The 14,022-nt window shown below is 41.9% G+C and overlaps 1 protein-coding gene across 2 annotated transcripts; it reads left to right on the top strand.

Annotated features, from left to right (window-relative positions):
* Positions 1-1,261: 1,261 nt before the first annotated feature.
* Positions 1,262-13,763, top strand: NTPCR (nucleoside-triphosphatase, cancer-related). 2 transcript variants are annotated; one of them, XM_032102303.1, is made up of 5 exons: positions 1,262-1,371; positions 3,918-4,080; positions 5,154-5,256; positions 7,924-8,133; positions 12,486-13,763. In XM_032102303.1, exons 1-5 carry the CDS (start codon positions 1,338-1,340, stop codon positions 12,552-12,554), a joined length of 579 nt encoding a protein of 192 aa, XP_031958194.1. In that variant the 5' UTR covers positions 1,262-1,337; the 3' UTR covers positions 12,555-13,763. The 2 variants fall into 2 exon arrangements, with proteins under 2 accessions (XP_031958194.1, XP_031958195.1); XM_032102304.1 differs by lacking the exon at positions 7,924-8,133 and having other exon boundaries at positions 1,286-1,371.
* The last annotated feature ends 259 nt before the right edge of the window (positions 13,764-14,022 follow it).

Raw genomic sequence — 14,022 nt, 5'->3', positions numbered from 1 at the left:
GGCTGACAAGGATACTCATCATCTTTGTGAAAATGATGAATAACCTTTAACTCCTTGAGAAATTACTGAAAATGAAAGCCTGACAAAGATGGGCTGAACCTGAAGTGATCCATTCTAGCTGAGGCAAGCAGAAACTGGGATGTATCTGTTTCATAGCCCAGTATTTTTAGGTAACTATTTTGGTGCTTATGGCCAGGAAGAAATCAGTATTTCTTGGTGCCCAGGCATCACTTCACCCAGAGGGAAGCCTGTGCACCACAGTCCTTCACACAAAAATCCTCTTCCCTGCTCCCTTACTGCTCCCCATCACCCAAGTCTAAATAAATGAGTGTCAAAAATAGGTTAGAAACTGTTAATACTGTTAATAGTAATATTGTTAAATAGTTAATAATTGTTATGTTAATAATGCATGTACTGTTAAAAGGTTTGGTTATTATGTTATAAAAGGGGTACTGTGTTACACCTAAGTAAAGTGCACCCCCCCCAAAGCAACAAGCCAGCCTGGACGAAACCCGTAAGAACCAATCAGCGCCTTAACCTTCAGACAAATGAAGGATCCAAACAGAGACCAATCCAAAGGGAAAAAAACCAGTGTAAAAAGGGGGATACAGTGATGCCAGAGAGGGACTCTTAGTCAGAAACACAGTGATGGGACAAGGAGTAATGGGTACAAACTGAAAGACAGAAAATTTAGGTTAGATACTAAAAAGACCTTTTTCACTGTGAGGGTGGTGAGACACTGAGCAGGTTGTCCAGGGTGGCTATGGATGCCCCAACCCTGGCAGTGTTCAAGGCCAGGCTGGAGGAGGCCTTGAGCAACCTGGTCCAGTGGGAGGTGTCCCTGCCCATGGCAGGGGAGGTTGGGACTGATCTTTTAAGGTCTATTCCCACACCTTAACATTCTATTATTGTATTAACATATTCAGACATGTAACAGGTCAGCCTAACTGGATAAAGAAAACGCTGGCCCTCAACTAGGAAACTAACTGCTTTTTTTCCCTCTTCCCTAACCTTAAGTTGCTTCCATCCTCTGGTAGACACCACAGCAGCAGCCTCTGCCTGCCCCGCCTCCGAGGCGGCCTCAAGCCTGGCAGGGCCCGTCGCGCCCGAAGCCTCGGGGGGCACCGCCCGCCCGGAGTTTGGGTCACTCCCGCCCGGGTTTGGGTCACTCCCGCCTGGAGTTTGGGTCCCTCCCGCCCGGGGTTTGGGTCCCTCCCGCCCGGGGTTTGGGTCACTCCCGCCCGGGGCGGAGCAGGGCCGGGCCGGGGGCGGAGCGGGAGCGGAGCGCCGGGGGGGGGTGGTGGGAGCGAGGGAGGAGCGCGGAGCGCAGTCCCGTCATGTCCAAGCACGTGTTTCTCACAGGACCCCCAGGTAATGGGGGCGGGAGGAACCCAGGGAGCAGGGCAGGGGCGGTGGCGCGGCTGAGGGGATGCTCTGGGACACGGCCTGGCCTGGCTGGGCCTGACTTGGCTTGGCTTGGCCCAGCCCTCCCCTCCCCTCCCCTCCCCTCCCCTCCCCTCCCCTCCCCTCCCCTCCCCTCCGTCCTGCGCGGTGCCGGCGGGGCTGTGAGGCGCTTAGAGCCCGGGGAAGGCAGCTGCTGCTGGGCCCCGGCACCGGCCCGGGCTCCGAGGAAGCCCCGGGAGCGCCTCCAGCTGCAGCTGGGCCCGGCCCTGCCCGAGGTTCCGCGGCTGCAGGCCCGGAGCTCCCCCCCTCCCCCGTGTCGAGGTCAGAGCTGTTGCACTAATTATTTTTTTCCTAATGAAATGCCACTTTACGTCTCTATCCAGTCTTCCAAGGCACGTACTTTTCCAGGCGCTGCTGCTTTGTCCCAGGCTTCTGCCCTGGAGTTCAGTGTTGGGGGAAAGAAAAACACCTCCTGGACAACTTCAGTATAAACTGCTTCAGTATAATCTTGCTTCAGTATAAACTGCAGCGATTAATAATTTCCGAGAGCTCATCCTTGCTGTAACTTAATTGTAGTGATTTAGCACTTCCCCGCCTCAGTGAAGTGCAGGTGTAGGTAATAATTGGTGTCCCAGATGGGCAGGCCTTGATTGAAGCAGGGGAGTAATGTGTCATGGTAAGAGAATCTGATTATTGCGGAGGCCGAGTGGGACATAGTATGAGGGTCAAACTCTATGGTTGATAAAGAAATTAACCAGTTATTATGATTGCAGAGCTTTCCTTTGTGGTGTGGGAGTAAAGCAGTGGGCCTAATTCTTCTTTTTGTGAAGCTCTTGCAGGTGCCTGTCTTGACTGGAATTAGTTTTAAATGCTGCTGCTAGGCTGAGATAGGAATACATTCCACCCACTTCACACTGACTTTCCGTCCACTTGAATAAAGGCAGCCTTTCAGGAGATGGAGAGGTTAGGGCTGCTTAGGTCTTCTCTCTCTTCATTTATCTGAAATTGAATGTACTGTTTTGTTTAGCTAAGTGTGTAACTTCAAGCTTTCTTAAACTTAGTTTGTATCACTCTAGCTTTGTTTGGCAGTTTACTGAATGAATGTAAACAAATTAGAGATAGCAAATCCACTTAGTAAAATTAGTATAAATTCACTTACAAGAGACAAGGCCTTGAAAAGATGTTAGATACTGAGGGTGCCACATTTGTCATTTTTTTGTTGTTCAACTGCCAGGAAGCTCTCTTCTTCAAATTTGAAAAGTTTGCTGAAGGGTTTGACTAGTTGCCTTTGAAGCCACAGAGTATTTTGTCATTGGTATTGACTGTTAGGAAAGCAGTTCCTATATCTGCTTAAAGTCTAAAGTAGAAATTTGGTGTGTTCATGTTGAGATGATTTCTGTTGGCATCTTTAGGCATCTCACATTTGGTCTGTGCTCCTCATCTCCAGGAATGTGAAGGTTTATTTTGCAGGATTATTTTCTATCATCTGAAGTTTTTAGAGCAGTGATTAAAAATGAAGTGGTGGCACTAAATTTCATGAGAGGCAATAAAGGTGAGTTTAAAAGGAGATTGTTGAGGGATGTACTTGTACAATGACAAAGGAGAAAAACTAAGGCTGTGTGGAACATTGTCCATGTTCACATTGTAAAAGGTACGTCAGACTGTGCAAGGATATCTCCTTGTGGCGAGAGTTTTAAGGACCTGTGTTAGGGTAAGAAAATGAATTATAGGGTCAGAAGATAATTCATGGAAAAAGGGACTTGAAGAGGTTTAAAGGAGTATCAGCTGTGAGGCCAGACCAGGTTGCCTAAGGCTTTACCCAGTCATGTCTTGAAAACCTTAAAGTATGTGAAGACTGCACAGCCTCTCTGGGCAGCCTGTTTCATGGCTTCATTGGCTTCACAGTAAAGAAGCTTTTCTCTGTAACTAGTCAAAATGTCTCTTGATTCAGTTACCAGAAGAAACATTTTTCTGTTGTTTGGACTATGACTTGGTTGAGTGCTTCTGATTTCTAGGACATCAGTGGAAGTAGCTTGTCCTTTGTGCCAGTTAGGCATCTGGTAATAGCAGTCAGCTTTGACCTTTTGATCTAAAAAGGGGGTGAAGTTAGCTCTGTTCTTAAAAGTAGTGAATATGAGTGGTAGAAAGGGAGATTCATCAGTCAGTCTTCCAGCAAGCTTGGATATTGGTTTTGTATCACATATGTACCTGCCTTGTAGTAAGCTTTGAGGCCTGCTCATGCATCATCTAAGCTAACAAATTCATGGGTAGCTTGGGATATTTGTACCACTCTGTTGTGACTTCTTAAAGACTAATAAAACTTTACAGTGTCAGTACAGGATGAACTTCAAAAGATGCCTCTGTTCTTTCCTACCATTTAGAAAAAGTAATTTGCAAACTTCAAAAGTAATCAATGTTCCCACTGAACTGAATCATTACTGTGGCATTTAAAAAATGGGCTTTTAGTGCAGAAGATTAATGCTGTGTTCTTTTTTTCCCTTCTTTATTTTTAGGGGTTGGAAAGACTACTTTGATCCAGAAAGTCACTCAAGCTCTAAAATCCTCAGGTGTTCCCATTGATGGATTTTACACACAGGAAGTTAGAGAAGGTGGCAGGAGAACAGGATTTGATGTTGTCACTCTGTCTGGAAACCGAGGACCTTTATCTAGAGTCAGGTACTGAAGTTTTAATAACTGTAAGCAGCTTATTGTTTTATGCGTCTGCTCCAGTCCTTTGGCACGTTAAATGCTCTTTCTTAAGGTGATTTCCAGCACACATGGCTTTCATGGTCAAGTTCTTGCTTGGTTTTTGTGTCCTGGCTGATACCTATATTGTATATGTAGGCAGTGTCTCTGTTGCACAGTGAAATATTGAAAATGTGCTAGGCAGGGGTGTTCTCCCTTACTGGCTATTTTACACCAGATAAAGAGGAAGTACTGCTGAGCCTTTTGCTGTGAGACCAAGTCCCTTTGGGATACAGTTAAGTAGCTTATTGTGGGCAGGGAGGAAGATTTTTGTGTTTCCACTAGCTGATTTATGGAGACAAAAGTGGAAAATGAAATTGCATATAGCATTGTTTTAAAGAGCATTTGACTGGTCCACAAAACTTGCCTGTGAATTTTAAGAAAAAAAGGGTTTCAGAGCCCCAGAGGAGGGCCTCTGAAGTGCAGAGTGCCTCTCATTCTCTCCTGATTCACTAGACTTAGATTTTCATACTTAGTGCAAAACTTAGTCTATGTCCAGTGTGACTTTAGCACCTCAATCACACAGAGTTGACGTGATGAAATAATTTGCATTCTGCTAATAATGGAGGTTCACCTAGCACAGTGTGGTACAGCACATGCAAACTGAGTATTTTTCCAAGGTTTTGCAGCCCATGCTGAGATGATACTGCTGTGATGCTGTCTGTAGCGTCACATTACAAAATTCAAAGATCTGAACTGCAGGCATGAGTTTTGATTTCAGTGTAAATATGCCTGCTGACTTTTAAGTGCAATTGTCCTTCCATACACTGTTGAAATTTGAGCTTGCCTAGTTGTGAAGGATGCATATGGTATATTTATTATCTGACAGCAAGCTATCTGCAGTATGACTTACTGCATGGTTTAGAATTTCTTTGCCTTCCTTTTAAAGAAGAGTTAAGGGGGTTTGATTTATTTGGATAACTTCTTTTAAATTCACTTGAAATGACTGCAGTGAATTCTCACTAAACTCAGTACTTAGAAGGAATTGTGTATCTCTTTTTCAGCCCCAGTTCTGATTCTTCTGCTTCAAGACGTGAATACCGGGTTGGACAATATGTTGTAGACCTTGTTTCATTTGAGCAGTTGGTTCTACCTATGCTGAGAAATGTGAGTATTCTATGAAAGCTGCTGATAAACGTATGCTTTATGATAGTCAGTGTTATTGGAAGGCCCTTCTACAGAGCTAGTTTTTGATATTAATTAATAGCCTGTTTCTTGGGTATTGCTGGTTCTGATTGACTTCAGGGTTAGGAAGCTGGGGGGGCAAATCTGGCTTGTTCTCTTATCATTATTGTGGTATTGGAGAGATTGCAGTCATGTAAGCAGGACCTCCTTGGCCTGAGGAGGCAGCAGGAAGGAAGCTTCTTTCTCTGCCACTGTCTCACACTGGAAAGCAAACAAAACGCACTAGTGGCTTACCATGGAAAACTGGATGGAATCAGTGGGTCCAAAAAAAGTACTTTTGCTGCTGCTCTTCTTTCTTTTTTCCCGTCTTCTTCTGATTCCCATCTTCTTACAGTAGAAGCATTTGTTTCTTGAATCCGGTGGGTAGACTACCACTGTATAAATACTTGCAGACGGATAAGAGCAGCCTGATTATTTGGGATTTAGCCTGCTGCACAAGGAGTGCTCTGGCTGTGATAAGACTTTCCACACAATCTTTTTCCTATCCTTTCGCTAATATTCTGTCACTACCTTTTTCCTTCTCCTTCCTCTCTCTCACTCCAACCTTTTCCCTCTCCAAAATTAAACAAAAACAGATCTTATTTTGGCAATAACATGCCACAAACAGTGTGCAGCAGCTGCTGAACTGCACTACTAAAAAAATCCTGTTGTGATTTTTCTACACTGCCAAAGCTCAAGGGGACAAGGAAGAAGGGATTTTTTTGGTGAACTTAGAACAAAAAAAACCAAAGAGGTGCAAGGAGCAAAAATAAGATCAAGGATCTGATTCTTGTTTTTGTCAAAGAGCATTGAAGTCTGAGAGTAGGGAAGCAAGGATGTTGGGCAAGGGAGAAAGAAAATAATAATAAAATGGGACAACTTTTATATGTTAAATTTCACTGTAACCATATTTATGATGTTAGTAAATAGAAAGATAGTTTAATAAAAAATACTTCATGAGGTCAGTGCTGTACTTGGAATCCATTTACCACTGAATTAAGATGAAATCCAGGAGAGATCTTCCTAGAAAAGTGCTAGCAGTGTTGAATTTTTTCCATACTTACACAGCTTTCTGCAACTACAAGAAAGTGAAGAACTGGGGTCAGCAGAGTCGCACAGTGCATGTGCTGCTTATCAGTTTTGGTGGGAATGTGGTCGCACATGAAGATGGCCCAAAATGGAAGAGGAGAGGGGGGAAGATCAGAGAACTGAAACAAGGAGAGACAAATGAAGAGTGAGGGCAGGAGAGTCATAGGTATGTTCTGGTTTGATGAGAGAGCAGCACAGAATGGGCGCGTGCCCATTTAGACTTGAGGACAGATTCAGCTCTTAAGGCTTTGTTCACTCCACTGAGAATGGAATAGATCCTGCAGTGGAAAATCTCTCTGGTTCTGCAAACTTTATCAGGCAGGACTGAGTTTTTTCAGGTTTTTTTCAAAGCAAAATACTCTCTTCCTCAATATGTGACCTAGTGACTAGTATTGGCTTTTTGGCTCACTGATCTGTGAAAGGATTTTAGATAAAACAGCTACTCAGTAGGGACTTAGCTTGAAAGGATTTTAGCATGCATGTTATGCAGTTCTTTCACTTTCCCAGAAGCAAATACTTTGCCTTCCCAAGGGAAGATATTTCAATTTTTCTTTTTTATTTTTTTAGTTTTTGTATAATATGGCTTGTATTGGTATGTATTCATGGATCTGTAATGGTTTTGAATTGATTTTCTCCTCACTTCTATAAATAATGGAGTACTGTTCTCAGTCACTTTTACCAAAATAGGGTAGGCAGTGCAGTTGAAGAGTTCCTCTGCTTTGTGAGCTTCCTTTTCCTCAGTAGCAGTCACCCTTTTCTTCTCCTGGACTTCCCTGCAGCTCTAACAGCCTGCAGCACGGCACTGTTTGGCACAGTACTCACTTCATGAAAAAGCAAACAAACCACAAATGTGGTTAACTGTGTCTCTGCTACTATCCAGTGGCTAGGACTATAAAGTAAGGCATATCTCAATATATATCTAATGTGAGAGAGGCTTGCAAATGGCTTGGTTGTTATCCAGACAACTTTGAAGAAAGCCAGTAGCTCTGAGTGAAATGCTCCATCATTGCAAACTACAAGAGGAGAAACTTCCAAATATAGATTTAATGGAAGTCGTCTTTTTTTAGATACCTGTTTTGTGTGACTACTGATTACATAATTAAATGTAATCACTAAATGCATAATTCAGTGAGAAGAGTAAAGTTTTAAAAAATTGCTGACCCTCAGAATGATTGAGAGCTGCTCATAGGCAAAGTGCAGTTCTTAATTGTCAAGTAGCTCATATGGGACCATGATGAGAATTCCGCTTTAAAGGAAATCTGGTATCATGGATATTTCCTATTGCAGTTGGTATTTATACTGTTTCCATCCTACTAAAAATCTGTCCTAAAAGAGAAATTGTAGATTTATAAGTCTGTCATTTACCAGCAGTAGCTTTGACTTCCCACTTTCCCCAGTATTACAGTTGAATTTATTTCTTTTGGAGGTATTTCTTCTGTCAGCATAGAAATTTGCTTGTTCTTGTTCTGTTGCTTGTTCGAAGTTTTGCTGTTTACAGTCCCTTGATGCACTTTTCCACAGGTAAACCATGGTGGTGATACAGAGAAAAGAATTTGTGTCATAGATGAGATTGGTAAAATGGAACTCTTCAGCCAGGCTTTTATTCAAGCTGTTCGTCAAACGCTGGCTGGCTCAGGGACTGTGGTGCTTGGAACTATTCCAATACCTAAGGGAAAGCCACTGGATCTTGTTGAAGAAATAAGAAGTAGGAAAGATGTTAAAGTGTTCAATGTGAGTAATATTTAATATCCTTAAAGAGCCTTCTGTTCTAGGTTACTGGTTTATATTTGGCTTGGTTTAAAAACTGTTACTGCCAATTGATAGCTGTGGGCAGCTTGCATGAAATAAGTTTTCTAGTTTTTTTCCATTTTATTCTTAATGGGCAGGTGTTCACCTTATTAAAAAAATCCCATTTGGCACTTATTGTAGCAGTCTCACACAGCTGGTTTTGCTTGTGAGGGGCTGCAGAAGTAATGCTGTAGTTGTTTTAAAAGGTTTCTTTGCTGTAGTATTATTGCTGTATAGGTATTCATTATTTCTAAGAGTTAAATCTTTTAAAGTACAGTCAGATTTTTAAGCTTTTTTGTTTTTTTCCAGACTGGCTTGCAGAAATTATGCCAGTAGTTGTGTTCAAGAAAAAAAAAATAAAGGAAAAAAGGCAGCAGTAGAGTTTTCAGGAATGATAGGAATGATTTATAGAAGAAAGACAGTTGTAAATGGAGTGTACTTTCTCTGGAGTCATTGAACCAGTTTTGGAATTCATTATGTTACTTTTATGTACATAATTTTCAGAATATTAGGGCCTCAAAGTACATTTCTGATCAGGGCGGTTCTCATAAACTTACCACAGCAAAGCATAGCCTGTTCCTAGGAGTGCATGTGTGAGGTTTCCTTAACATGAGTAAGTGTCCTTGATGCTTCACAAAAAGAAACTAAAGGCACCTCTCACTCCTTTGATTTATGTTGTTTCCTATTCAAAGCTGACTTTAAAAACTGCAGTTTTCAAAGTTCCTCAGCTTTCCTTTAATTGAGGGTCCCATCATCATCTTCAATTTCTGTTTTTATATTAAATGCTGATTTAATTATATGCTAAAGCAACTGTAGGAGCAAAGACAAGAGATTATTCCTTTCCTTGTATAAGCATCCAACTCCCTCCATTCCTTTCAGAGATAAACCTCCAGGTTTTTCCACTACCAAGCTGATGTGTGTTCATAGTCAGGCTGTTCACAGAGATGCACATAAATGTAAATTTTGTATGAATTGCTTTACAGCGGTAGGACTGGGGAAGAGGGGTTGGAGAAGCCTTGCTGAAAGTAGCAGTCATTCGGTGCTTAGGCTGCAGTCATGGCAGGACAGTGGTGCGTGCCTTTGGTCCTCCCAGAAGAGCAAACGGGGCTAGAAAACCTTTTGAGGTTTCTACTGTCTCTTTTTATCAGGTGATACTCAGAGGGCATGGGCTACTCAGCCCTGGGTTTTCAGCTGTATCAGTCAGCTGATATGTCTTTCTCTCAAGCACTGACTGCAGCTAGCAAAAGTCTTTCTGTAAATTTCAATGGAGCGGTGTTTTCTCTAGCTAAAAGATCTTTACTAAAACAATGACCCATCCTGTTCACACTGCTGAGATTAGGACACGCGGGTTTCTTTAATTAAATAGATCTCTCTGGTGAATCCATTAACCAAAAGCATGGATGTAAGATGTGTGACAGACTGCAGTCATTCCCAGGTGTCACAGACCTGCTAAGCTGAAGTCTTGTGCAGGAGAGCATCTGTCTCTCTTGCTCCAGTGACATACTACACGCTCTTTCCCAGCTGGTTAAAATGTGTCCGTGAGCAGGAACAGAACCTGCCCATGGGGAGTCAGAGGTGTTAGTAGCTGAAGTGAATACTGGGTCACCAGCTGTGTTCTTCAAGGGCTGTGGCATGGGGAAACCTGGAGTGTCCAAATAGCTCACAGTCAGTTATTTCTTAACTCACTTGTATGGTGCCTGGAAGTGTACAGAAGTAGGTGGCTACCTTCCAAAAGTATTCTGCCCGCTTTGTCACTTAATGTGGCGTTAGGCTGCATTCAGATAGCTCATCTCAGTTTTTTCATCCTGCTCCTCGTGTCACAAGGACAGTGCTGATGAGAGAGCAGCTGTTTGGGGTTTTACAGTCCCTTCTGTCTTGAAAGCATATTTTGTTTGTGTAAATGGGCCCAGATGCCCTAAAAGCATTTGGTCCCAAATGTTTAATTTATATGTTTAGGGCGCTTAGTGATAGGAGCTCTGATATTTAACACATTTGTTGCCCAGTTCCATTTTGCTGAGAGCTAAACTTTCCAGTTAAACCACAGAGGCTCTTTTTGCACTGCCTGCGTCTGTGTAGTTTTGCAGACATGGTGGCATGAATAGGATCAGGTTATCCTTAGCAGCTGGCAGATACTAATTTTCTCCCATTTTCCCATCTATTCATTTTGCTTGCATGAAACCCACTAGTGAAGTGTGGTTGCATATGACTATTAAGAAAGAAAATAGTTAAATGGATAGGAAGGAAAAAAGGTTCCATTTGAACAGATTGTACACGAGTGGTTTCCTTGACGGTATCTTTAAGTTAGGGGAAGAAAGCTTTTGTACTCCGTAGTTGCCTGCTTGGAGTCTAATTTCCTCCAAATTACATAAATGCTTAATATAAGCAGCATCTACAGTTATTTTCAACTCCTTTCTAAAAACATACCCATCTGTTTGTACATTCAGTGCAGATACTGGGAGATTTGTTCTCCCTGGGAAAGCTGCCTGCACAGAATGTCTCCAGATCTTAAGAGGAGACTTATATCTATCAAGCAGCCTTTGTAAAACAGTTTTGAAAATTTCCCAGCACTTGGCACTTTCTCTCTGCTGCTCTCACTGGACTTCTGGCATATAGGTATGGAAAAAGGATAGATAAAATGTAGTATTGTTTTTGTTGGCTGTGAGAGAGTGGGAAGAGCTATTAAATGTGCAGAAGGTCCTTTGAAAGTCAGGATATCAGTACACTTGCTGCGAGATTTAGAGTTTGGCTCATCTGTGCTGTGTGTTGTTTACCTTGGGGTCCCAATAGCCTTACTGAGGAGCATTCTTTGTTGTCTTGCTTTGTTTTTGTGGGGTTTTGTGTTTATCTTATAAAGCTTGGACTGGTTCTCAGTGACATTTTCAGGTAGATCTTCCTTTTCATTACTCTCCCCCCCCCCCCTTTTTTTTTTCAATGTCACATTTTCATTAGTCCTATGTTGATCTGCTGTCTTGAATTCCGTGAGACCACTGTCTGTAGGTTTTACAGTGTTCGTTTACAGCACTTGGATAGGATGTGTGTGGCTCTAAATAGTGGTAGGCTCCTAGGGCCAAATTCCTCAGATAGAACTGTCACCTATTTAACAACAACAACAATAATAATAGTAATACTTTCTCCTGTTCATTATTGACTGTAGTACTGGAACAGATACAAACTCTCGTGCTCACATCTTAAATGGAGATATAGGGAGTGCTGTGGAACCTTGCTGGTAGGGAGTTTTATGCTGTGCATGGTGTTGTCTCCTTGTCAAACAGCTTTTCTACGACTTTGTATGAATGCTCTTACTTATTTTTTTGGCTCATGTGTCTTTGTCTGATTTCTTCCTGCCCTCTCTGCAGGGATCTGAACAGTGGGGAAAATTTCTCAGACCTTTTAAAATGAAGCTTTTGCTGATGCTTCACAGTTGCTTGTTACCCCTTTACAACTGCAGTCATCTCCCCAGGTTTTGTTTGAGTGAGTAATGCATGGCACTGTGGGTCACAGGGCTCCGGATCAGGACCCAGTCTGTCAGGAAGGGATAATTTACACACACGCAGCCCCCCAGCTCTGTGCCCCTGGGAGCTGAGCTGACTAGCAAGCACCAGCACTTGTTTGGCAGTTTACAGTCATCTGTACGTACTGGAATGCAGATGAACCCAGCAAAAGACAGGACACCGGACTACATGGATTTTCACATATTCTGGACTTAAAGCTCAGCATTCCCATGGACTGGTCAGCCAAAGGCGTATCTCAGTGTGCTGCAGAACACCCAGCTGTCTCAAGTAGTCTTATTTCTTTTCCAAGGTGTTTCTCTCCTGTAGCAATAAGGTTTCTCAGAATACAGAGTTATGCTGCTAAGCCTGTTTTAACTTTTTTTTCTTTGCAGATGTTTTTGACTAGATCTGTCATCTTAATAAATACAACTCTTTCAAGTAATGAAGGCATAAGGACTCTACTTTATAGTAGGAAAGTTAAATTTGGTAGTTGAAAAGGATTTCTAGTAATGACAAAAGTGCATGCTGGTTCTTTGAGTGATTCTTGTTAGTTACTCAAGCCTTGAATAATGCTGTAAAATACCATGGGTAATTAAATCAAAAAGATCACTAAATATTCAATTGCAGCTTTTGTGGGTTTAGTATACTGTGTTCTCAGAAGCAGAAGAAGGCAGGTGATTGACACTCAACATTCCTGCACTGAAAAAGAAGTGCATTGGAATTTCTGCTTTGATTGTTTTTGAAGTAAATACTGGTGTAGAAGCTATTAACGAAATTACATCATTTTAATTTCTCTTTCTCTAGGTTAGTAAGGAAAACAGAAACAGCATTTTGCAAGACATCTTGGCAGCTGTGGAATCCTGCAGAAAATGAAGACCTTTTGTGTCCTGTAAACACTAAAGCTTTTATTTCAACAAAACATTACAACATTTTGTGGATGGTTTAGAGTCTGTCCTTCCTGCTTTAACCCCCTGGAGGCTTTACTGGAGCCTTCAGGGTAAGCAGGGTAAAGCTGGTAATACTCTAAAATGGGAAAATGAGATAACAGGATTGTAATTTATTCAGTTCACTGAATTAAAAAAATTGAACAGATGTGTAGCTAACATCCAGTTCTAATATGGGTGTTTGGAAGTTAAGTGGTCAACTCTGATCCAAGTTACCTCGCGTGAAAAAAATTAACTGTAAAATCTGTTTGAGATCTTAGTCTTTCTGAGTGTGTTTGGACTGTTCTCCCTAGAGATCAATTCAGTATCTGGAACACAGGCCTGGTGCAACAGAACAGAACCCTGTCAAAAATGATATGAGTCCTGTCTGGTTTATGTAGGACTATTGTTGGTGACCCAGCTTAGGTGTGTCCAAGTGTGTTTTAGCATGGGTGCTGACAAATCAGCAAGTAGAGGGAATAAGCAGATGTGCTCTCTCTTCCTACCCCCCGGCAACCCTGTCTGCAGTTGCAGTATAAGAAGGGTTATCCAGAATTTCAAGTAAACTTCCTGTAGTCACGAGTGACATTTACAGAATTCCATTTTGGGAGGACAAAATAGCCAAGTCTACCCTCTCTTACATGGCCCAGGCACTAATCAATAAGAGGACTGCATTTTGAATTCATTTTCAGTTTTCTGATGACAATCATGTCCCACACCCCCTTACAAATAATATATATATAAATCTTCAAATCCATGAAGTTCATCAAATCTTGCGTTTTTCATGTTGAATTTGTTAAGTCATGATCAACTTAAAACTGCATTTGTCTATATTCATATTACAGTCTCTTATGTTTATTGATACTTATGTTTGGGTTTTTTCCTTATTCAATTCTGTACATGCTTAATGGTGAAATAAGTGTTTGAGAGTATTAGACAATGTGTTTCCCTGTGAGGAGTGCAGATGTGTTCAGCAAAAGTGCTGCCAGTTAATCAGCTTTGCATGTTGTGAAAACAGGATTCCCTCCCAGGTGCACACTGTTCATTGTAAAATTTATGGTCATCTCTGGCTGAAGAACGTTGTTAAAAATTCAGTTGTTTCTTAACTTGTTTGTGTTCAGTTCAATGACTGTTAAAATGAGCAAACTATTTAAAGGCATCTTCAGGTATTGTTTTGTTGATTTATTTCTGTAAAGCTGACACCCAGAGTTGTATAGGGCTAGATGGGGACAGGTATTTTCACACATGCTCTGCAGACATCTGGGAGAATATATGGAATGTCCTTTTTCTTTCCTGTACTCAGAACAAGGATCTGGTACAAGCATTGCACCTCCACAGGTGGTAGGAGACGCATGCCATGTTAAAGGATGTCATGGGCTCATTCCCTGACTGCCCTGTTAGGACTACCCTTCAGCCCA

Source organism: Corvus moneduloides, chromosome 3 (assembly GCF_009650955.1).
Source record: "Corvus moneduloides isolate bCorMon1 chromosome 3, bCorMon1.pri, whole genome shotgun sequence".
Lineage (NCBI taxonomy): Eukaryota > Metazoa > Chordata > Aves > Passeriformes > Corvidae > Corvus > Corvus moneduloides.
The sequence above is the reverse complement of the archived record's forward strand: the minus strand, read 5'-3'. Positions and strand labels throughout refer to the sequence as shown.